The sequence below is a fragment of the Oncorhynchus keta genome, chromosome 1 (assembly GCF_023373465.1).
Source record: "Oncorhynchus keta strain PuntledgeMale-10-30-2019 chromosome 1, Oket_V2, whole genome shotgun sequence".
In the NCBI taxonomy this organism is placed as follows: domain Eukaryota; kingdom Metazoa; phylum Chordata; class Actinopteri; order Salmoniformes; family Salmonidae; genus Oncorhynchus; species Oncorhynchus keta.
Genome location: NC_068421.1, coordinates 77,587,461 through 77,611,984, shown reverse-complemented (window position 1 = coordinate 77,611,984; position 24,524 = coordinate 77,587,461). Strand labels below are relative to the sequence as shown.

The window sequence follows — 24,524 nt, the reverse complement described above, 5'->3', positions numbered from 1 at the left end:
GAGAATGTAGATGCAGTTAGATTCAAATAGCCAGGGATCTTGAGTTACACATGCAGCAGAGTCTGATTGGAACATTTCCTTGGGCTCTCATTGGCTGTAGCTTGGGCAACAGTGGTACATATAGAAAGGGAAAGCAGACCACATTTCATTTGATGTTCAGCCTGAAGAAGAGAATGCTTCTGCTGTGATGGACAAACACACTCCGAATCCACCCTGGTTCACAAAATACAATCAATCATAGCAGCTATTTTTGAAGGAGGTTGTACTTGAAATTATCATAATATGATCGTGATTGTTTTTCTACTTCAGTTGTAGGCACTGACAGCAATACACCGCTGTGACAAGACCACTTCGTATTGGATATCTGACCTCTACAAGTCCACACACTCATGGGAAAAAAAGAAAAAAAAATCCACACAGATACAGTATAGCCGAAATACACTCATGGCATGTTCAATAGCAGCACATTACTGTGGCTTTCTGTTGAACTATTGTGAAATATACCAACACAACACATCTTACTCAGTCCCTAGACACCACCTTGTGGTGGTTCTTATTCAAATGCTGTCTTCAGTGCTATCATCTCAGCACAATCACTTCCACTGTAGCGTGCGTGTGAGATAGTCTCTGAATGCAGAATCACAGAGCCTTAGCCTCCTCTTGTGTTAGAAGTGAAGTGTTACACCAGTCAGTGCAGGCCAACAGGTGTGGGGGGCAGAATAGGTCCTGCCTGGACTAAAGGATCTGCTTATTTAAGGCAACTGGTGATACAAACAGAGGGCAGTAAGTAAAGCACCTGTGCCTTTACTATACCCACAGGCTATAACCACAGGCTATAACCACAGGCTATACCCACAGGCTATAACCACAGGCTATAACCACAGGCTATAACCACAGGCTATACCCACAGGCTATACCCACAGGCTTTAACCACAGGCTATACCCACAGCCTTTAACCACAGGCTATAACCACAGGCTATACCCACAGGCTTTAACCACAGGCTTTAACCACAGGCTATAACCACAGGCTATACCCACAGGCTTTAACCACAGGCTATACCCACAGCCTTTAACCACAGGCTATAACCACAGACTTTAACAACAGGCTTTAATCACAGGCTATAACCACAGGCTATAACCACAGACTTTAACAACAGGCTTTAATCACAGGCTATAACCACAGGCTATAACCACAGACTTTAACAACAGGCTATAATCACAGGCTATAACCACAGGCTATAACCACAGACTTTAACAACATGCTTTAATCACAGGCTATAATCACAGGCTATAACCACAGGCTATAACCACAGACTTTAACAACAGGCTATAATCACAGGCTATAACCACAGGCTATAACCACAGACTTTAACAACAGGCTTTAATCACAGGCTATAACCACAGGCTATAACCATAGACTTTAACAACAGGCTTTAATCACAGGCTATAATCACAGGCTATAACCACAGGCTATAATCACAGGCTATAACCACAGGCTATAACCACAGACTTTAACAACAGGCTACAATCACAGGCCATAACCACAGGCTATAACCACAGACTTTAACAACAGGCTACAATCACAGGTTATAACCACAGGCTATAACCACAGACTTTAACACCAGGCTTTAATCACAGGCTATAATCACAGGCTATAACCACAGGCTATAACCACAGGCTATAACCACAGACTTTAACAACATGCTTTAATCACAGGCTATAACCACAGGCTATAACCACAGACTTTAACAACAGGCTTTAATCACATGCTATAATCACAGGCTATAACCACAGGCTATAACCACAGACTTTAACAACAGGCTTTAATCACAGGCTATAACCACAGGCTATAACCACAGACTTTAACAACAGGCTTTAATCACAGGCTATAACCACAGGCTATAACCACAGACTTTAACAACAGGCTTTAATCACAGGCTATAACCACAGGCTATAACCACAGACTTTAACAACAGGCTTTAATCACAGGCTATAACCACAGGCTATAACCACAGACTTTAACAACAGGCTTTAATCACAGGCTACACCAACAGGATATTAAAACAAAGCTCTGAATAGGAGAGTGAACACAGGCTTAGCTTAGTGAGTCAAGTCAAGTTTATTTGTCATATGCACACAGGGCTCTAAATAAAAAATAAATAATTGATAGCACTGGTGCTCCGAATTTTAAACAGTTAGGGGCACTACATGAAATAATACAGCCAATATTGGGCCAATATAAATTATAGGTACTTTGAAGCACATGTTGTGCCCTATAAACTAATATGTAACACTGTAAATACCTGTCATTGAAATTACAAAGTAATTTGTGGAACATTAGGTTTCTACATTGTGTAAATGCTCTATTTTCCGATTGAGATGCATTACATTGAACATTGTACACTATCTCTTTAAAAACGTCAGGTTTGTGATGACTACTTGTAGATATGTCACTCATTCATTTGCCATTATCTTTTTTGATGTAACCTTTATTTTATCAGAGTCATAGTCATTGATCTCCTGAAGAAGAAGCTATCCCTTTCCCTTTTATTTCTGCGCCCCCAAATGTTTGAATATACTGGTAAAGTTAACACGTCGTTAGCTAGCTAGCCGATGGGGCAACGTGACTGAACAACATGGTTTATGAAAATAAAATGCGGTCCCGGTCAGAACTTTTGGCCTGTTTGGGCTAGAAGTAAGCCGTTTTCACTGTAGTAATTGTGCAGCCATAATGCTAACAAATCTGTACACCCTTGTTTATCTAGGGCACTTGGAAACAACGGCACAGTGAAGCCTCATCATTACAAAAAGTATTATCTGGGAGACATGGTACTCCCAAAATAAAACTCCTGGTTGCACAGCAAATGGTCGCACTTTAGAGCCCTGTATGCACAGGATACACAAGGTACACAGTACAATTAAAATCTTAATTAGGTTCACAATTGACAATGATGGTGTAAAGAGAGGGGTAATGGTCCTACCTGTTGATGGTCTCCTTTCTTCTCCACTTGCTTGAGGATGAGGGGCAATAGCTGAGGGCAGGGGCTACCCTAAATGTGAGAGGAAGAGAGGTACAGGTGAGAGGATGAAGAGGGTAAACAGTGAGGATTGGGGGTAGCTTGAAAGGTGAGATAATGAGGGGTTAAGTTAAGGGGGTTATGTTTATGTTATGAATGAGGGTTGAGGGGCAAAGATGATACATTTAGGGGGTAAGAGAATGAGGGGTATGGGTGCAGGTTTTGGGTGCAGACTCCACTGTTGGAGGGGGTGTAGGCGAGGATCGGTGGTGATAGCCCTACATGTTCGGTTAAAGGTGAGGATGGGGGTGATGATCCTACTTGTCAAGGGTTAAGGTATAAATGAGTGTACAGATAAGAGATAAGAGGATCGAGGGGAACAAATAGGTGAGTATTTGGGGTGCTGGCCCAACCTGTTGTCGTTCTCCCTCCTGCTCCACGTGTTTGAGCTCCCAGAAGCTCCTCATGGTCTCCACCTTCTCCAGGTGTCTGAAGAACGGCAATTGGGTCTGATGGACTTTGCCATTCTGCTTTCTGCTTCCTGGGGCTGACTCACTGCTACGGCCTTCACAGCATGGGGAAGGCTTCTTGTCTGACCTACAACCACAACGTACAAACAAACAAAATTAGATCAGTTTGGAATAGAATAGAAGAATATTGTATTACCCATGAGAAGAAATATGTCTCCCATATCTCCCATGTGTGTACCGATAGGACACATGGGCTGTGAGTAGCTCCGTTTGTACCGACAAAACTGGTTATATGTAGAAAACAGAAAACAAAGATGAAATTAAGCCTCTAAAATAAAAAAAATCAACATTTCCCCAAGCAAATGGGAGAGAGTGAGTGGTCAGTTATGTACAACAGTGAACCAACAGTTGGTAAAGCTGCGTGGCGACACAAATCCAACAGGCCATGGCTTCCCCCAGAGGAAAAGACAAGGAGCAACTTGGAGACCCAAACGAGAGTAATAAACAGCTAAAGTATATCCAGGAAAACAAAGCTAAAATGATCTCAATGCTCACCTCACCAAAACTAACTGCTACAATCTGTTGTTAAAGAAGTACATTCGCTATCGTGTCAGACATGCACAAACAAGGCTTGTGCATGAACGAACAAGACAACAAAATTAGTTGCAAACTTTAGAAGATGAATTGGACCAGCAAGAAAACAGAATGAGACAAAACAACATGAGAATATTGTCCTCACTGGAAGATGAGGAAAAAGGAGATCTTTCCAGCTACATGGTCAAACTGATATCAGAAGAACTTGACGTGGGTATATCACCAGAGGATCTGGAACGATGCCATATAATCGTCATGAAACAGAAGAATGCTAAATACCCTTGCATGGTAATCTTCAAACTGTGGAACTATCAGATCAAAGTCAACATTATGAAGGCACATGGGGGAAAGGAGATCCAAATCCAAGGCCAGTCCTTTTATTTCATACAGGACCTGTCTGCTAGGTTGAGAAGAGTGGTGGTCGGTGCTGTCATGATGACTACAAAAACATTACATGAGATTATCGGCAGATGTGATTTTCCTGCAAGAGCTGCACTTCAAAAAATATAAAAAGTAAGATTTGGAGAGTCATATGCTGCCACCTACTGTAGTAACAGCAGAGGTTTAGTCATCCTGATCAATTAGAATACACCCTTTCCCCTTATATCCCAGCACAGGGACCAAGAAGGATGTTTTCTAATTTTGCAAATACACATTGATTTCATTGTATATCCCCCAGAGACAAACCTGCTTTTATTTTAGATAGAACTTAAGATATATTAGATCAAACCCAGACAGAAAGTATTATTTTAGTCGGTGACCTAAATCAAGCATTCAGCAAGTTAGACAGACAGCAATTAAAAAGGGAAAATCAAGGAGTCTCCAAACATTGTTGAAAATGTTCATCTCTACAAATATTTTCCAGGACAGCTGGAGATTATTATTCCCAACTACAAAAGACTAAAGGGCCTCCCGGGTGGCGCAGTGGTCTAAGGCGATACATCGCAGTGCTAGCTGTTCCACCAGCGACTCTGGGTTCGAGCCCAGGCTCTGTCGCAGCCAGCTGTGACCAGGAGGCCCATGGGGCGGCGCACAATTGGGTTTGGCCGGTAGGGATATATTTGTCTCATTGCGCACTAGCAACTCCTGTGGCAGGCCGCTAGGTGTAACGGTGTTTCCTCCGAGCCAAACTTAAGAGGTATCAGTATTGGTAAACATGAATATAAACAAAATGTATTTGCTGACAATCTTCTGATATACCTGACTAAAATAACAAAGTCAATGCACCCCTTGTAAAAAACATTATGAATTGAATACTCTAAAATCTCAAGGGTATAAAATGAACACGGAAAAAACTGAAGAAAAAATAAATAATTTATAATCTACCAAAAAAATTGAGGATTAGCCCCTTTTTTTCAATTTTCGCCTAAAATGACACCTGTAGCTCAGGCCCTGAATCAAGGATATTCATATTCTCGTTCAAGAAATTTCGACCTGAAAGCTTTTGGACATCAGAGCAATGCTGTGGGAAAAATATACTCATAAAATAGGTAAGATATACTCCTTCTGGGCATGCTATGAAGTCCAAAAGTTATGGTCAGTTAGAAAGCTGGCTGTCAGAAGATTTACAATGTAAGTTTACTTTTATCCATCTGCATATTCAAGACATGGTATATTGAGGTGTGGTGAGATACACAATGGGTTGGACAATTCTCTTTTTGTCACGTATACGGAAGAAGCTCTTACTTAAATAATGGAAGTCAAATGAAACTCCAACATTAAGAGAATGGAAGAATCAAATGCTTTATTTACATAATGGAAAAAAATCTATGGACAGAAACAACATAACACAATTTGAAGTCATGTGGGGCATTAGAAACAACAAGCATTTAAAACAACATTGGGTGTGTGTAACGATGTGCGCTGAGAGTCAGGAAGCAAGTTCAGGGAGTGAGTGTTTCAGTAAATGAACACAACATAATACAAAATAAGAAACACGGACAACGCACAGACAAAAAACATCATCATTCATGTTTGTGGAAATGTGTGTAAATGTTAAGTTGTCTATTATTTTTTGTCTATGTATGTTTTTTTATTGTAAAGAATTCTAATAATAATGTAAAATTATATATATTACAAAACAAATAATATAAATTACACATCTACAGGTCCTAATACAGTATCATTCAATCATCAGATTCCAGCTCCATTGAAGCTGTCTATATCTGCGAATGATGGCAGTGCTTTGAAATACTGGTAGCTGTAAAGATCTTACTCTCAATCTCTCTCGCTAATCTCGCTAATCCGCCATTCCAATGGGACGGTTTTACAATCTAACTCTGTTGAGTGATGGTACAAGGCAGGCATCTATACTGATAGCCCATGCGGCGACAGCAGGCTTAGCTTTTTACCTGCTGATCCCCAAGGACAGCTAGTGACTGCTGATATATTTATCTGCATAGTGGCAATGAGGTCCCCAAGCCTAACAATTACAGAGGTCATCGCAACAAGTGTATAATATGACATGATGACAACTCCTTTTGGATGTTCCAAACAACAATTAGTGATCCTTAAATTATTTTTTAAGCAACTATATTAGTGTGAAATTTGACACTTCTGTATATCGCCACATCAGCAAGTGCTCAACAGGCTCAGGTTAGTATTGTGCTGACTCAAACCACATTATACTGCTGTGGATATTATGTTTTCACACTGTCCTTTCCAGCATATTTCTGGCAAATGTAATGGATTCGTAAGTAAACCAGGGCTTGGCTCGGCTCAGCTCATTAGTGTGAAACGGGTTTTACAGATGTCGGCAAGGGCAAGTGGTCTGCAAATTCAGGTTAGTCCCACAGACTGCTGCCTTCCTCCCATCACACTCCCCTCAAGGTCCTCTTTCTTCTTCCTCAGGATCAAAGGGACTATTTATCAGTGTTGTATTTCACCCTCAGTCAGCAGTGTTGAAACCACACAGCCTGGTCAGGCAGAAACACACCTGTTCTTCCTCTCTATTTCTGTCCTGTGCCACACACAGTTTATTTTACAACATTCAAAGCAACTTCTATGACTACATTACAGAACACAAATATTAAAACACAAAACCCTTAAGAGACTTAACCAAATCATGTTAGAAACATTGGACAATGGTTAGTGGGAACAGTTTTCCACCAAAGATGAGCACAACTCTCCCGTTGACATACATGAGGATTCAACGCAAAAGTCTCAGCTTTGAATCATTTAGGAGATGTTTAGCCTGATGGAGATAAGTCCCTATCTCTTAGTATCACCTCTTTGTCTCTATAGACGGGTTGCCTGACAACATCACGAAAATGATGTGCGTGCATCGCAGAGTGTTGTGTTGTTATGATTCTGAATGATCAGATAGTTAGCAACAAGAAGCTGCCGTGTGGGGAATCATAGGTGGCTTGTTTCAGCTAGTTTATCTTGTTCTTGAAACCATGTCTCGTTTTGAGGTGTTTTGACTGATGTCACGTCTATGCTAATATGGCTAAAATACATTAACTGGCTAACCAACTGTAACAATATATTTCAGATACAACAAGTGCTCATTGTGCAAATGTATTTATGCTTTCAATAAACATTTGGAGACTAAATATAGTTTACAACCCTGTGTCTTTTGCCCCAAAGTTGTGCACCATCGGGTTTGTTGCTAAACAACCAACCTGTCTTTCGTGAATATGTGGGAGTGTTACCAGAATAGGACACCAGAATGGGTTACTAGAATAGGTTACCAGAATGGGTTACCAGAATAGGACACCAGAATGGGTTACTAGAATAGGACACCAGAATGGGTTACTAGAATAGGTTACCAGAATGGGTTACCAGAATAGGACACCAGAATGGGTTACTAGAAAAGGTTACCAGAATGAGTTACTAGAATAGGTTACCAGAATGGGTTACCAGAATAGGACACCAGAATGGGTTACTAGAAAAGGTTACCAGAATGAGTTACTAGAATAGGTTACCAGAATGGGTTACCAGAATAGGACACCAGAATGGGTTACTAGAAAAGGTTACCAGAATGAGTTACCAGAATAGGTTCCCAGAATGAGTTACTAGAATAGGTTACCAGAATGGGTTACTAGAAAAGGTTACCAGAATGAGTTACCAGAATAGGTTCCCAGAATGAGTTACTAGAATAGGTTACCAGAATGGGTTACCAGAATAGGTTACCAGAATGGGTTACTAGAAAAGGTTACCAGAATGAGTTACCAGAATAGGTTCCCAGAATGAGTTACTATAATAGGTTACCAGAATAGGTTACCAGAATGAGTTACCAGAATAGGTTCCCAGAATGGGTTACTATAATAGGTTACCAGAATGGGTTACTAGAAAAGGTTACCAGAATGAGTTACCAGAATAGGTTCCCAGAATGGGTTACTATAATAGGTTACCAGAATGGGTTACTAGAAAAGGTTACCAGAATGGGTTACTATAATAGGTTACCAGAATGGGTTACTAGAATAGGACACCAGAATGAGTTACCAGAATGGGTTACTAGAATAGGTTACCAGAATGGGTTACTAGAATAGGTTACCAGAATGAGTTACTAGAATAGGTTACCAGAATGGGCTACTAGAATAGGACACCAGAATGGGTTACTAGAATAGGTTACCAGAAGGGGTTACTAGAATAGGTTACCAGAAGGGGTTACTAGAATAGGTTGCCAGAATGAGTTACCAGAATAGGACACCAGAATGGGTTACGAGAAGAGGTTACCAGAATGAGTTACTAGAATAGGTTACTAGAATAGGTTACCAGAATGGGTTTCTGTCAGGACCCGATTACAAACCCGGGTCTCCGGAGTGAGAAACAGTCACTTAACCAACTGAGCCACGAATAGTCGGGAGAACCCAGAAGATGAGGCAGACACAGCAGTACTTGAGACGGTGTATTTAATTAAGTAAAAAGTGAAGTTCTTCAGGAAAACATGTAATTCCACAACCTCAAAAGGAATCCTAAAAGAACAAAGGTAATCCTCCAAGACAAAAAAAGGTAAATCCACAAGGTGGAAGGTAAAGCACAAAAAGCCTAAAAAGATACTCAAAAAACAAACAAACAAGAACAAAAAACAGAATTCCACAAGAGAGTCCACCGGGAACAACAAGAGTTCTCAGAGTACTATGGCTGGGTGCTAACATACAAACACAGAGCAAAGAACAGAGGAGAACAAAGGGTTTAAATACAATCAGGGGAAACGAGGCACAGGTGCAAATAATAATGGGGATCAAGGGAAAACAAAAGGTCAAAAGGCACAATGGGGGCATCTAGTGACCAAAAACCAGAACAACCCTGGCCAAATCCTGACAGGTTTCTAGAATCGGTTACCAGAATGGGTTACTAGAATAGGTTACCAAAATGAGTAACTAGAATAGGTTACCAGAATGGGTTACTGGAATAGGTTACCAGAATGAGTTACTAGAATAGGTTACCAGAATGGGTTACTAGAATAGGTTACCAGAATTAGTTACTAGAGTAGGATTACCAGAATGGGTTACTAGAATAGGTTACCAGAATGGGTTACTGGAATAGATTACCAGAATGAGTTACTAGAATAGGTTACCAGAATGGGTTACTAGAATAGGTTACCAGAATGGGTTACTTGAATAGGACACCAGAATGGGTTACTAGAATAGGTTACCAGAATGGGTTACTAGAATAGGACACCAGCATGGGTTACTAGAATAGGACACCAGAATGGGTTACTAGAATAGGTTACCAGAATGAGTTACTAGAATAGGTTACCAGAATGAGTTACCAGAATAGGTTTCTAGAATAGGTTCCCAGAATGAGTTCCCAGAATGAGTCAGAATAGGTTACCAGAATGAGTTACTAGAATAGGGTACCAGAATGAGTTACTAGAATAGGTTACTAGAATAGGTTCCCAGAATGGGTTACTAGAATGGGTTACCAGAATGGGTTACTAGAATAGGTTACCAAAATGAGTTACTAGAATAGGTTACCAGAATGGGTTACTGGAATAGGTTACCAGAATGAGTTACTAGAATAGGTTACCAGAATGGGTTACTAGAATAGGTTACCAGAATTAGTTACTAGAGTAGGATTACCAGAATGGGTTACTAGAATAGGTTACCAGAATGGGTTACTGGAATAGATTACCAGAATGAGTTACTAGAATAGGTTACCAGAATGGGTTACTAGAATAGTACACCAGAAAGGGTTACTACAATAGGTTACCAGAATGGGTTACTAGAATAGGACACCAGAATGGGTTACTAGAATAGGACACCAGAATGGGTTACTAGAATAGGACACCAGAATGGGTTACTAGAATAGGTTACCAGAATGAGTTACTAGAATAGGTTACCAGAATGAGTTACCAGAATAGGTTTCTAGAATAGGTTCCCGGAATGAGTTCCCAGAATGAGTCAGAATAGGTTACCAGAATGAGTTACTAGAATAGGTTACCAGAATGGGTTACTAGAATAGGTTACCAGAATTAGTTACTAGAGTAGGTTACCAGAATGGGTTACTAGAATGGGTTACCAGAATGGGTTACTAGAATAGGTTACCAAAATGAGTTACTAGAATAGGTTACCAGAATGGGTTACTGGAATAGGTTACCAGAATGAGTTACTAGAATAGGTTACCAGAATGGGTTACTAGAATAGGTTACCAGAATTAGTTACTAGAGTAGGATTACCAGAATGGGTTACTAGAATAGGTTACCAGAATGGGTTACTGGACTAGATTACCAGAATGAGTTACTAGAATAGGTTACCAGAATGGGTTACTAGAATAGTACACCAGAAAGGGTTACTACAATAGGTTACCAGAATGGGTTACTAGAATAGGTTACCAGAATGGGTTACTAGAATAGGACACCAGAATGGGTTACTAGAATAGGACACCAGAATGGGTTACTAGAATAGGTTACCAGAATGAGTTACTAGAATAGGTTACCAGAATGAGTTACCAGAATAGGTTTCTAGAATAGGTTACCAGAATGAGTTACTAGAATAGGTTACCAGAATGGCTTACTAGAATAGGTTACCAGAATGGGTTACTAGAATAGGTTACCAGAATGGGTCAGAATAGGTTACCAGAATGAGTTACTAGAATAGGTTACCAGAATGAGTTACTAGAATAGGTTACTAGAATAGGTTCCCAGAATGAGTTACTAGAAGAGGTTACCAGAATGAGTTACTAGAATAGGTTACCAGAATGAGTTACTAGAATAGGTTACCAGAATGAGTTACTAGAATAGGTTACCAGAATGGGTTACTAGAAGAGGTTACCAGAATGAGTTACTAGAATAGGTTACTAGAATAGGTTCCCAGAATGGGTTACTAGAATGGGTTACCAGAATGGGTTACTAGAATGGGTTACCAGAATGAGTTACTAGAATAGGTTACCAGAATGGGTTACTGGAATAGGTTACCAGAATGGCTTACTGGAATAGGTTACCACAATGGCTTACTAGAATAGGTTACCAGAATGGGTTACTAGAAAATGTGACCTGTAGTTTCGCCTTTTGTAGCCGCCATGACTTTTTCTTACTAAAGCTAAATGAGTTTGAACTTGGAGTGGAGGTAAGATTAGGAATTGGAAACTACTTGTGCGGAGCTCTTAGTTCATGCGGCCATCTCGTTCAAGGGTCACGTGAACCCCCCCTTCTACTCCTTTTAAAGAAAACCCAAAAGCACCAGGAAGCTCTGCTAGCACACCACAAACAGTCAGTCCCTCCCTAGTAACTCGACTACGGACATTTCTAACACGACTAAACTCTTGACACGTGACCCGGCTATAACCCTGACCAGCCGCCTGTCAGTTTTTTGGGGGCTGTTTTTAATAGTATATTAACAGCAGCATTTTAATGCCTTATTGGGACATCAGAGGGGCAGAGGGGTGGGAGGTTAAAGACTATGGACAGAGGGGTTAGGGGTTAAATGCTGTAGACAGAGCGGTTAGGGGTTAAAGGCTATGGACAGAGGGGTTAGGGGTTAAAGACTACGGACAGAAGGGTTAGGGGTTAAAGGCTATGGACAGAGGGGTTAGGGGTTAAAGACTATGGACAGAGGGGTTAGGGGTTAAAGACTATGGACAGAGGGGTTAGGGGTTAAAATGCTTACTAGAATAGGATACTAGAATAGGTTCCCAGGGGGTAGACACAGGGAATGGGTTAGGGGTTAAAGGCTACAGAGGGGTTAGAATAGGTTACCAGATATGGGTTACTAGAAGGTTATGGAGAATGGGTTAGAATATGTTAAAGGCTATGGACAGAGGGGTTAGTGGTTAAAGGCTATGGACAGAATGGTTAGGGGTTAGAGGGGTTAGGGATTATGAAGGACAGAGGGGTTAGGTTAGGGGTTAAAGGCTATGGACAGAAGGGTTAAAGGTTATGGACAGAATGGGTTAGGGGTTAAAGGCTAGGACAGAGGGGGGTTAGGGTATATTAAAAAGCTATGGACAGAGGGGTTAGGGGTTAAAGGGTATGGACAGAGGGGTTAGGGGTTAAAGGCTATGGACAGAGGGGTTAGGGGTTAAAGGCTATGGACAGAAGGGTTAGGGGTTAAAGGCTATGGACAGAGGGGTTAGGGGTAAAAGGATATGGACAGAAGGGTTAGGGGTTAAAGGCTATGGACAGAGGGGTTAGGGGTTAAATGCTGTAGACACAGGGGTTAGGGGTTAAAGGCTATGGACAGAGGGGTTAGGGGTTAAAGGCTATGGACAGAAGGGTTAGGGGTTAAAGGTTATGGACAGAGGGGTTAGGGGTTAAAGGATGGACAGAGGGGTTAGGGGTTAAAGGCTACAGACAGGGTTAGGGGTTAAAGGCTATGGACAGAGGGGTTAGGGGTAAAAGGATATGGACAGAAGGGTTAGGGGTTAAAGGCTATGGACAGAAGGGTTAGGGGTTAAAGGCTATGGATAGATGGGTTAGGGGTTAAAGGCTATGGACAGAAGGGTTAGGTGTTAAAGGCTATGGACAGAGGGGTTAGGGGTAAAAGGATATGGACAGAAGGGTTAGGGGTTAAAGGCTATGGACAGAGGGGTTAGGGTTAAAGGCTATGGACAGAGGGGTTAGGGGTTAAAGGCTATGGACAGAGGGGTTATGGGTTAAAGGCTATGGACAGAGGGGTTAGGGGTAAAAGGATATGGACAGAAGGGTTAGGGTTTAAAGGCTATGGACAGAGGGGTTAGGTGTAAAGAGATATGGACAGAAGGGTTAGGGGTTAAAGGCTATGGACAGAAGGGTATAGGGGTTAAAGGCTATGGATAGATGGGTTAGTGGTTAAAGGATATGGACAGAAGGGTTGGGGGTTAAGGGATATGGACAGAAGGGTATAGGGGTTAAAGGCTATGGATAGATGGGTTAGTGGTTAAAGGATATGGACAGAAGGGTTGGGGGTTAAGGGATATGGACAGAAGGGTATAGGGGTTAAAGGCTATGGATAGAGGGGTTAGGGGTTAAAGGCTATGGATAGATGGGTTAGGGGTTAAAGGCTATGGACAGAGGGGTTAGTGGTTAAAGGCTATGGATAGAGGGGTTAGGGGTTAAAGGCTATGGACAGAGGGGTTAGGGGTTAAAGGCTATGGACAGAGGGGTTAGGGGTAAAAGGATATGGATAGAGGGGTTGGGGGTTAAATGCTATGGATAGAGGGGTTAGGGGTTAAAGGAGAATTTATTGCAGCATTTGCATGCCTTATTTACAGGGCCGACGGCTGCCCTGAACAGACATCAGAGAACATCTAGGACCTCAGTGTTCCCGGCAGGGGGTGGAGAGTCACCCCAGGGGGGTGTAGGGTCACCCGCTTTAAATGGGGTTATTTTTGGAGCATCACAGAGGCAGAGTGGTAGGAAGTCAAAAGTTATGGACAGAGGGGTTAGCTGTTAAAGGAAGGCAGGCAGGCTGTACAGTAGTCTGGTAGAGTGGTGTACAGTAGTCTGGTAGAGTGGTGTACAGTAGAGTGGTGTACAGTTGTCTGGTAGAATGGTGTACAGTAGTCTGGTAGAGTGGTGTACAGTAGTCTGGTAGAGTGGTGTACAGCAGTCTGGTAGACTGGTGTACAGTAGTCTGGTAGAGTGGTGTACAGTAGGGTGGTGTACAGTAGTCTGGTAAAGTGGTGTAAAGTAGTATGGTAGAGTGGTGTACAGTAGTCTGGTAGAGTGGTGTACAGTAGTCTGGTAGAGTGGTGTACAGTAGGGTGGTGTACAGTAGTCTGGTAAAGTGGTGTAAAGTAGTATGGTAGAGTGTTGTACAGTAGTCTGGCAGAGTGGTGTACAGTAGTCTGGTAGAGTGGTGTACAGCAGAGTGGTAGAGTGGTGTACAGTAGAGTGGTAGAGTGTTGTACAGTAGTCTGGTAGAGTGGTGTATGGTAGTCTGGAAGAGTGGTGTACAGTAGTCTGGAATAGTGGTGTACAGTAGTCTGGTAGAGTGGTGTAAAGTAGAGTGTTGTACAGTAGTCTGGTAGAGTGGTGTACAGTAGAGTGGTAGAGTGTTGTACAGCAGTCTGGTAAAGTGTTGTACAGTAGTCTGGTAGAGTGGTGTACAGTAGTCTGGAAGAGTCGTGTACAGTAGAGTGGTGTACAGTAGTCTGGTAGAGTGGTGTACAGTAGAGTGGTGTACAGTAGTCTGGTAGAGTGGTGTACAGTAGTCTGGTAGAGTGGTGTACAGTAGTCTGGTAGAGTGGTGTACAGTAGTCTGGTAGAGTGGTGTACAGTAGGGTGGTGTACAGTAGTCTGGTAAAGTGGTGTAAAGTAGTATGGTAGAGTGGTGTACAGTAGTCTGGTAGAGTGGTGTACAGTAGTCTGGTAGAGTGGTGTACAGTAGGGTGGTGTACAGTAGTCTGGTAAAGTGGTGTAAAGTAGTATGGTAGAGTGGTGTGCAGTAGTCTGGCAGAGTGGTGTACAGCAGAGTGGTAGAGTGGTGTACAGTAGAGTGGTAGAGTGTTGTACAGTAGTCTGGTAGAGTGGTGTATGGTAGTCTGGGAGAGTGGTGTACAGTAGTCTGGAATAGTGGTGTACAGTAGTCTGGTAGAGTGGTGTAAAGTAGAGTGTTGTACAGTAGTCTGGTAGAGTGTTGTACAGTAGTCTGGTAGAGTGGTGTACAGTAGAGTGGTAGAGTGTTGTACAGCAGTCTGGTAAAGTGTTGTACAGTAGTCTGGTAGAGTGGTGTACAGTAGAGTGGTGTACAGTTGTCTGGTAGAATGGTGTACAGTAGTCTGGTAGAGTGGTGTACAGTAGTCTGGTAGAGTGGGGTACAGTAGTCTGGTAGAGTGGTGTACAGTAGTCTGGTAGAGTGGGGTACAGTAGTCTGGTAGAGTGGGGTACAGTAGTCTGGTAGAGTGTTGTACAGTAGTCTGGTAGAGTGGTGTACAGTAGTCTGGTAGAGTGGGGTACAGTAGTCTGGTAGAGTGGTGTACAGTAGTCTGGTAGAGTGGGGTACAGTTGTCTGGTAGAGTGGTGTACAGTAGTCTGGTAGAGTGGGGTACAGTAGAGTGGTGTACAGTAGTCTAGTAGAGTGGTGTACAGTAGAGTGGTAGAGTGGTGTACAGTAGTCTGGTAGAGTGGGGTACAGTAGTCTGGTAGAGTGGTGTACAGTAGTCTGGTAGAGTGGGGTACAGTAGTCTGGTAGAGTGGTGTACAGTAGTCTGGTAGAGTGGGGTACAGTAGTCTGGTAGAGTGGTGTACAGTAGTCTGGTAGAGTGGGGTACAGTAGTCTGGTAGAGTGGGGTACAGTAGTCTGGTAGAGTGGGGTACAGTAGTCTGGTAGAGTGGGGTACAGTAGTCTGGTAGAGTGGTGTACAGTCATCTGGTAGAGTGGTGAACAGTAGTCTAGTAGAGTGTGGGATAGTAACAAAGTGCTAAAGATAGGATTGGTGTTTGGATAGAAATGTGTGACACAATGCTGTTGTTTGTGTTTCATGATGTGTGTGCGTGTGCTTGCATGCTATGTGTGTGGTTCAGCTATGCATCAGTTTGTGTGTGTGTTTTCCTAATCTGCCCCATACTTATCCCTGTCCATAACACAGATAGCAGGAGAGGTCCTCTCTGTCTTCCACTGTATAATCCCCTCTATGTAACTGATAGGAAGAGCTGCGTGTGCCTCATACCTCGTAAAGACACCATAAAGACAGAGACACTGGGTGTGTATTTCTGTACGTCCATGAGTATGTGCATTTAAGTGTGTGTTTCTATGTGTGTGTGAGCGTGTGTGTGTGTGCGTGCATGCGTGTGTGCATGGTGCATGCGCACCTGTGAAAGAGGGCGAGCGAGAGAGAGGGAGAAAACGAGAGAGCGCGAGATAGGGAGGTAGAGAGAGGGCGAGAGGGAGAGAATGTAAAGGAGGGAGAGAGAGAGGGAAAGAGAGAGGGAGAGGGAAAGGGGGAGAGAGAGAGAGCCAGAGAGAGAGAGAGGGAGAGAGAAAGGGGGAGAGAGAGAGAGCGAGAGAGGGAGCGACAGACAGACAGACAGATAGTGTGAAGGGTGATATGAAGCTCTGTGCATAGCTTAACCTCCGTAGCTGAACTGCAGAGTGTGCTACAGGAGTACAGTGATGAGAGCAGACATGTCCGTCAAAACATATCGCAATGCAAGCCCACGGCATCAGATTTCCCTTCCATCTTTTTATACTGGAAGAAGTCTTCGGGGGGTTTCAGGTGTGGATTGTGATACTCATAATAAATGTTGATTAGGATTATAATGCTAACAAGTGGAATTTAATGATCAGGAAATGATCATACACTACTGCACTGTATGCTGTATGTTGCCTTTGATTTCTGTCAAGAAGGCTGTTCTTGCGATGTGGAACACAAGAGTAGTTGATCTGGCCTGGAAATAGCCAAGCTTTTAATACTTAGAAGTCTTAGTCCAAAATGGCACCCTATGGGCCCTGGTCAAAACTTCTGCACTATAGGGAATAGCCGGTGTACCATTTGGGACTCAGACTTATTAAATTGCATTTGGGGACCGGGGACCAGGGACCAGGGACTAGAATGGCTGACAGGGGGTAAGACACTGACAGGGTGGGTTAAGACAAAGCGGAGGGAAACAGGTGTGGGATCCAGCATGGAGACACAGCATTTCCCCTGAGTGAACAGTCCATGACAAGGCAATCTAGGACATCAAATGGCACCAGTCGTTGAGGTTGTTTAGCTTAGTTGCAGATCTGTTTGTGCTTTAGCCAATTCCTCTGTCATGTTGGTTGTCATGCCAAACATAGCCAATTCCTCTGTCATGTTGGTTGCCTTGCCAAACATAGCCAATTCCTCTGTCATGTTGGTTGCCATGCCAAACATAGCCAATTCCTCTGTCATGTTGGTTGCCATGCCTCACATGGCCAATTCCTCTGTCATGTTGGTTGCCATGCCAAACATAGTCAATACCTCTGTCATGTTGGTTGCCATGCCTAACATAGCCAATTCCTCTGTCATGTTGGTTGCCATGCCAAACAAAGCCAATTCCTCTGGCATGTTGGTTGCCATGCTAAACATAATCAATTCCTCTGTTGTGTTGGTTGCCATGCTAAACATAATCAATTCCTCTGTTGTGTTGGTTGCCATGCTAAACATAATCAATTCCTCTGTTGTGTTGGTTGCCATGCCAAACATAATCAATTCCTCTGTTGTGTTGGTTGCCATGCTAAACATAATCAATTCCTCTGTTGTGTTGGTTGCCATGCCAAACATAATCAATTCCTCTGTCGTGTTGGTTGCCATGCCAAACATAATAATTTCCTCTGTTGTGTTGGTTGCCATGCTAAACATAATCAATTCTTCTGTTGTGTTGGTTGCCATGCTAAACATAATTAATTATTCTGTTGTGTTGGTTGCCATGCTAAACATAATCAATTCCTCTGTTGTGTTGGTTGCCATGCCAAACATAATCAATTCCTCTGTCGTGTTGGTTGCCATGCTAAACATAATCAGTTTCTCTGTTGTGTTGGTTGCCATGCCAAACATAATCAATTCCTCTGTTGTGTTGGTTGCCATTATTTAACTAGGCAAGTCAGTTAAGAACAAATTCTTATTTATAATAATATAATAATAATAATATAGCATGACTTGGGGACTTGACTGCTCCAAACAACAACTAGGGACCTTTAAATGACATTATTCTCAATCGATTGAGTCCTTGAGATGGGCAATCATACCCTTTAATCTTGTTGAAAACACCTCCCACTCTCTCTCCACCCTGTAGGAAACAAATAGGACATCATGTTCTTTGTGAGGCATCAGTGGAAAAGAAACCCAACCTCCAGGATCACAATCTCACTTAGCAAATGACATAATCTAATACATTTGATTAAATTACTTTTTTCTGATTAGTCCACACTTTGCATGTGAGTAGAACTGACTCGTTCACATTCCCTGTCTCCATGTAAATCCACAGTTATTCTCAATTACTTAACATTAAAACTTCTTCAGGACAGGGGGCAGTATTCGGAATGATGAATGAGGTGCACAAAGTAAACTGCCTGTTACTCAGGCCCAGAAGCTAGGATATGCATATAATTAGTAGTATTGGATAGAAAACACTCTAAAGTTTCCAGAATTGTTAAAATAATGAATGTGAGTATAACAAAACTGATATGGCAGGCGAAAACCGGAGGACAATCCATCCAGAATTGTTTTTTTCCCAGCTCACCACTGATTACAATGGCTGGCAATGGGAATATAAAAGGAATACCTCCCAGATTGCAGTTCCTAGGGCTTTCACTAGATGTCAACAGTCTTTAGAAGGAGTTTCAGGCTTGTTTTTTGAAAAATGAGCTAGAGTTTGTAGTTTTTGTAAGTGACTCCCATTTTGGCTGTAGTGTTTGTAGCACATTCCGGTGAGGGTGCGCACTTCGTTATTTATCTCCGGTAATGAATATACTATTCTCCATCTTAAATTGTATAGTTTATTTACATATTAGGATACCTGAGGATTGATTAGGATCATTGTATGACTTGTTTGGAAGAAGTTTAATGGTAACTTACGGGATTCATTTGTATGCATTTTGAACGAGGGAAACCGATTACTGAGTCAAGCGCGCCAACTAAACTGACTTTTTGGGATATAAAGAAGGACTTTAATCGAACAAAACGACCATTTGTGATGTAGCTGGGACCCTTTGCATTGCAAACAGAGGAAGATCTTCAAAGTTAAATTATTTATTTTATCGCTATTTCTGACTTTTGTGATGCATCTGCTTAGTTGGAAAATGTGCTCTCTCTAATTCTCTCTTTCTTTCTCTCTCTCGGAGGACCTGAGCCCTAGGACCATGCCCCAGGACTACCTGACATAATGACTCCTTGCTGTCCCCAGTCCACCTGGCCGTGCTGCTGCTCCAGTTTCAACTGTTCTGCCTTATTATTATTCGATCATGCTGGTCATTTATGAACATTTTAACATCTTGGTCATGTTCTGTTATAATCTCCACCCGGCACAGCCAGAATAGGACTGGCCACCCCACATAGCCTGGTTCCTCTCTAGGTTTCTTCCTAGGTTTTGGCCTTTCTAGGGAGTTTTTCCTAGCCACCGTGCTTCTACACCTGCATTGCTTGCTGTTTGGGGTTTTAGGCTGGGTTTCTGTACAGCACTTTGAGATATCAGCTGATGTACGAAGGGCTATATAAATAAATTTGACTTGATTTGATTTTTGGCGCGCTCTGGTGAGGGCGCGCATTTGGTTATTTATCTCTGGTAATTTACATATTAGGGTACCTGAGGATTGATTAGAAACGTTGTTTGGACCAAGTTTATTGGTAATGTTTGGGATTCATTTTGTATGCATTTTGAACGAGGGGAAACAGGTGGATTATTGAATAAAGCGCGCCAACTAAACTGACTTTTTTGGGATATAAAGAAGGATTTTCCCGAATAAAACAACCATTTGTGATGTAGCTGGGACCCTTGGGATTGCAAACAGAGAAAGATCTTCAAAGGTAAGTGATTTATTTTATCGCAATTTCTACCTTTCGTGATGCATCTGTTTGGTTGGAAAATGTTTTTAATGCTTTTGTATGTGGGGCTCTGTTCTCAGATAATCGCATGGTATGCTTTCGCTGTAAAGCCTTTTTGAAATCTGACACAACGGCTGGATTAACAAGAAGTTAAGCTTTTAACCGATGTATAACGCTTGTATTTTCATGAGTGTTTAATATTACAAATTGTGTGTTTTTGAATTTCGCACTCTGCAATTTCACCGGATGTTGTCGAGGCCGGGCGCTAGCGGTATGCCTTTCCCAAAGGTTAAGTAGCGTGGCTCTGTCAAAGGACCCCATGGTGTGTGGATCTCTATAACTGTGAGTGTGTGTGTGTGTGTGTGTGTGTGTGTGTGTGTGTGTGTGTGTGTGCTGCATGCGTGCGCTTGTTTGTTTGTTTGTGCGTGTGTGTGTTTGTGTGTGCGCATGTGTTGATCAGCAAGCACGTGAGGCTGACGTCACTAGCTACAGGGCCTTTAGAAAATATTCACACCCCTTAACTTTTTCCACATTTTGTTGTGTTACAGCCTAAAATTTAAAATGTATTACATTTAGATTTTTGGGATACTGACCTACACACAATACCCCATAATGTCAAAGTGTAATTATGTTTTCAGAAACATTTAGAAATTAATTAAATGAATGAAACGCTGAAATGTCTTTAGTCAATAAGTATTCAACCCCTTTGTTATGGCAAGTGTAAATAAATCCAGGAGAAAACATTTCCTTAACTGTTGCCACAAAGTTGGAAGCACAGAATCGTCTAGAATCTCATTGTATGCTGTACAGTTAAGATTTCCCTTCACTGGAACTAAGGGGCCTAGCCCGAACCATGAAACACAGCCCCAGACCATTATTCCTACTCCACAAAACATTACTTTACTATGCTGCATTGGGGCAGATAGCTTTCTCCTGGCATCCGCCAAACACAGATTTGTCTGTCAGACTGCTCGATTGTGAAGCGTGATTCATCACGCAGCCTCATATTATACACCTGTCAGCAATGGTGTGGCTTAAATAGCCGAATCTACTAATTTGAAGGGGTGTCCACATACTTCAGTATATATAGTGTACTTTAAAATAACTTAAACCAAATCGAAACATTATAGAAAAGATAATGGACCTGTATTCATGCAGTTTCTTGACTCGCTACTAATCACCCAAATGAAAGCCAGACAATGAGTTTGAAACCCCTGCTCTACATGGAAACAATCTCTCAACTAAACCAAGCTCTGAGGTCATTCAGAATGAAGGAGTGAGAGAATGGGTAATGTCTGGACGTCACTGACCCAGTCCAGTTGGCATGACCATGAAAGGACATACAGATACATACTAGTGGGATACAGGCAAACATAAACATAGCCGGTGACAAACACATAACTTCAGGTTAGAGAGACGGACTGGTTGTGTGTGTGTGTGTGTGTGTGTGTGTGTGTGTGTGTGTGTGTGTGTGTGTGTGTGTGTGTGTGTGTGTGTGTGTGTGTGTGTGTGTGTGTGTGTGTGTGTGTGTGTGTGTGTGTGTGTGTGTGTGTGTGTGTGTGTGTGTGTGTGTGTGTGTGTGTGTGTGTGTGTGTGTGTGTGTGTGTGTGTGTGTGTACCCTATGGGTCCTGGTCAAAAGTTGTGCACTATATAGGGAATAGGGTGCAAACTTTGACACAGTCTCAGTCTGAGTGTTGTTGTTTTTGTAGTCAAGGTTAAGTTGCATGGCAACCACCTCTCATGGTCAAGCCTAGGTTCAAATAGTATTTGAAATCTTTCAAAAACTTTAAAGGGGTTTGCCTTAGCCTGTTTTGAGTGTCAGCTGGATGGGTTTGCACTTTTAGGACTTTTATACTGGTTCCATTGCAACAGGCAAACTCAATCAACCACATATAAAGTATTTCAAATGATTTCAAATAGTATTTGAAGGCAGTTTTGGCCCAGAGAGATGTGGAGATCTGACTGAAAGCTCCAAGGCTTTTAGCCAGAGATCAACACGTAGATCTCCAACTACCCTGGTACTAATTGACCACACTCTCCAAACACCAACAAGTTTGCCAGAAAGATACCCAATGAGGTCAAGTAGATGGTGTTTGTTCCCTCTCTTTAATTACTATAGGTCCTCTAAGAGGAGATGTGTGATTGTGTGACACTCTCTCTCTAACTGACACTATGACAGATTATTAACAAATTATTGTTAAATTAATTGTAATTAAAGAGAATATAGTATATGAGCCATCAGCAGGATTATTTTCTCCATCCAAGCCAACAACATTCCATACACACACACACACACACACACACACACACACACACACACACACACACACACACACACACACACACACACACACACACACACACACACACACACACACACACACGTCGCTGCTTTGATCGTGTCTAAAGCCGAATTCGCCATGGTCAAAGTATCACAGTGTCATCGCCATTACTCTTACTGAAGGTCTGGACTGGGGGTGTATACGATTACAACAACCAAGTCCTCCAGAACCCAATCCCAGCTCTGTAGGCTTACTGTGTGTGTGTGTGTGTGTGTGTGTGTGTGTGTGTGTGTGTGTGTGTGTGTGTGTGTGTGTGTGTGTGTGTGTGTGTGTGTGTGTGTGTGTGTGTGTGTGTGTGTGTGTGTGTGTGTGTGTGTGTGTGTGTGTGTGTGTGTGGCTGTGACTGTGTGCAATTATTTTTTATGAATATTTTATGTAGGCCATGAATCTATCCTTCTTAGCAGCCTGTCTCTCTCTCTCACACACATACACACACACATACACACACACACACACACACACACACACACACACACACACACACACACACACACACACACACACACACACACACACACACACACACACACACACACACACACACACACACACACAAACAAACTCTTGCCCCATCCTTCACACCGGCGACAGCCAAGCAACCTTGCAGAAGAGTGTAACTGTACCCCTCTCCTCGTCCCACCCAATGTACTTTTCCGTTCAACAGCAGAAAACAAAGCAGACAGTCCTTCTTTTAGTACGCCCATTTCAGCATTACCAAAAATAATCACGGTGGAAAGTCACATCTCACATCTCCCTGGTGTAAACCTCTGCACATGTATCTCTCTGTGTGGACATGTAAACTGTAGCAGCTGTAAGTGTTGTTGTTATTGATGTTGTACAGTCTGCATTGTAAGTGTTGCTGTTGTTGATGTTGTACAGTCTGCATTGTAAGTGTTGTTGTTGATGTTGTACAGTCTGCATTGTAAGTGTTGTTGTTGATGTTGTACAGTCTGCGTTGTAAGTGTTGTTATTCCACTCATTTGCTCATGCATTATTTGCAGTAAAGGAATTACATTGATAAAGTGAACAAGTGAGGTTGAGAAGTATTATTGAATATGAAAGGGTTCATTCAATAACGATTCAATACTGTCAGATAAATCATTCTGATTTGCATCAAATATATATTCATTTCTTTTTGATTTTCACATCATCTTGAATGTGAATTTCCTAACGTGTATATACTAATACCCAATATATACTAATACCCAATATATAGTCTTTGATATAGATAACAAGGGATGGGTCAAATAATACATTCCTTGTGATAGAGAAAAATGTACCACCCTAAGTTCTGAAGTTTGCCTCCTGTCAGAGTGGCTTGCTGGCTACCTTCAGTGTACACAGTATAACAAAAAGAAGAGCCTTGATGATTTTCTGGCGGTTCTCATTTTCGAGTTGAAATGTTAACAATATAATGACTTCACATGCAAGCAAATAATGTTTTTGGGGTCATAGCAAGGTTAACCTTCACTAAGGGCTATCCTGTATGCCAATAGTTAAAAATATATCTGTAAAATGTTTCATGGGGCACCATTAAATGTATGATAGCTAAACTGTGAGTGTTCTTGTGCAGTGTTTCTTGTTAGCTATCACCTTGCATGGGATGCAACCAACACCAAAGGGAAAGAGGTGCTAACATTCACAGCATGGTTATTGTGCACGCATGAGATTGCACGGAACCTCTGTAGAATAACAGAGAGAGATATACAGAAAAGGCTAGCTAACAAGAGGTTAAAACTACTGTAATTTGCTCTGATCTAATTTCATACCAGAATGCAAATGTATCAAAAGGTCTGATTGTTTTCATTATTGTTTTGCATTATCAAAATTCTTCTTTTCCCACTTTTTCACAGCTGTACATTTCAAGACAATGAAATCTCCACGTCTCATTTGAGTCCATTTGTTAAAGCAAATTGGATATAGTGACACTCACCCCTGGTATTTTGGCACATTGGTAATGCCTACAGTCTTCTTCTCCTTCCCACCCATATCTCTCATCGATTCGGTCCCTTTTTTCCTCCAGCTGTCTGTTTACCTGTCCCTCTCTCCTTTCGTGAGTGGTAGTCGTGGTGATGTCTAAGTAAGAGTCACACTATAGTGTATACCTCTGTGTTCAGGTGAGCTCTGGGGGGACAGACCAGGTTATAGATGTCCACTTCTCTCCTCTCTGTGTGTACAGTGAGATAGCTCAGTGTACAGGGCTGGAGTAAGAGTCACTCTGCTCTGTAGT

General features: G+C 42.1%; 1 protein-coding gene across 2 annotated transcripts in view; it reads right to left on the bottom strand.

The window, feature by feature from the left end:
* The window catches only part of LOC118384520 (myosin light chain kinase family member 4-like), a 76,491-nt gene extending 51,967 nt beyond the window's left edge, over positions 1-24,524 (bottom strand). For both annotated transcript variants that reach the window (XM_052461422.1, XM_052461420.1), the window contains exons 1-3: positions 24,228-24,524; positions 3,431-3,614; positions 2,982-3,050 (exon numbers count right to left, since the gene is read on the bottom strand). In XM_052461422.1, coding sequence (XP_052317382.1) covers positions 2,982-3,050; positions 3,431-3,614; positions 24,228-24,292 — 318 coding nt within the window. In that variant the 5' untranslated portion in view covers positions 24,293-24,524. The remainder of the gene's footprint in view (positions 1-2,981; positions 3,051-3,430; positions 3,615-24,227) is intronic.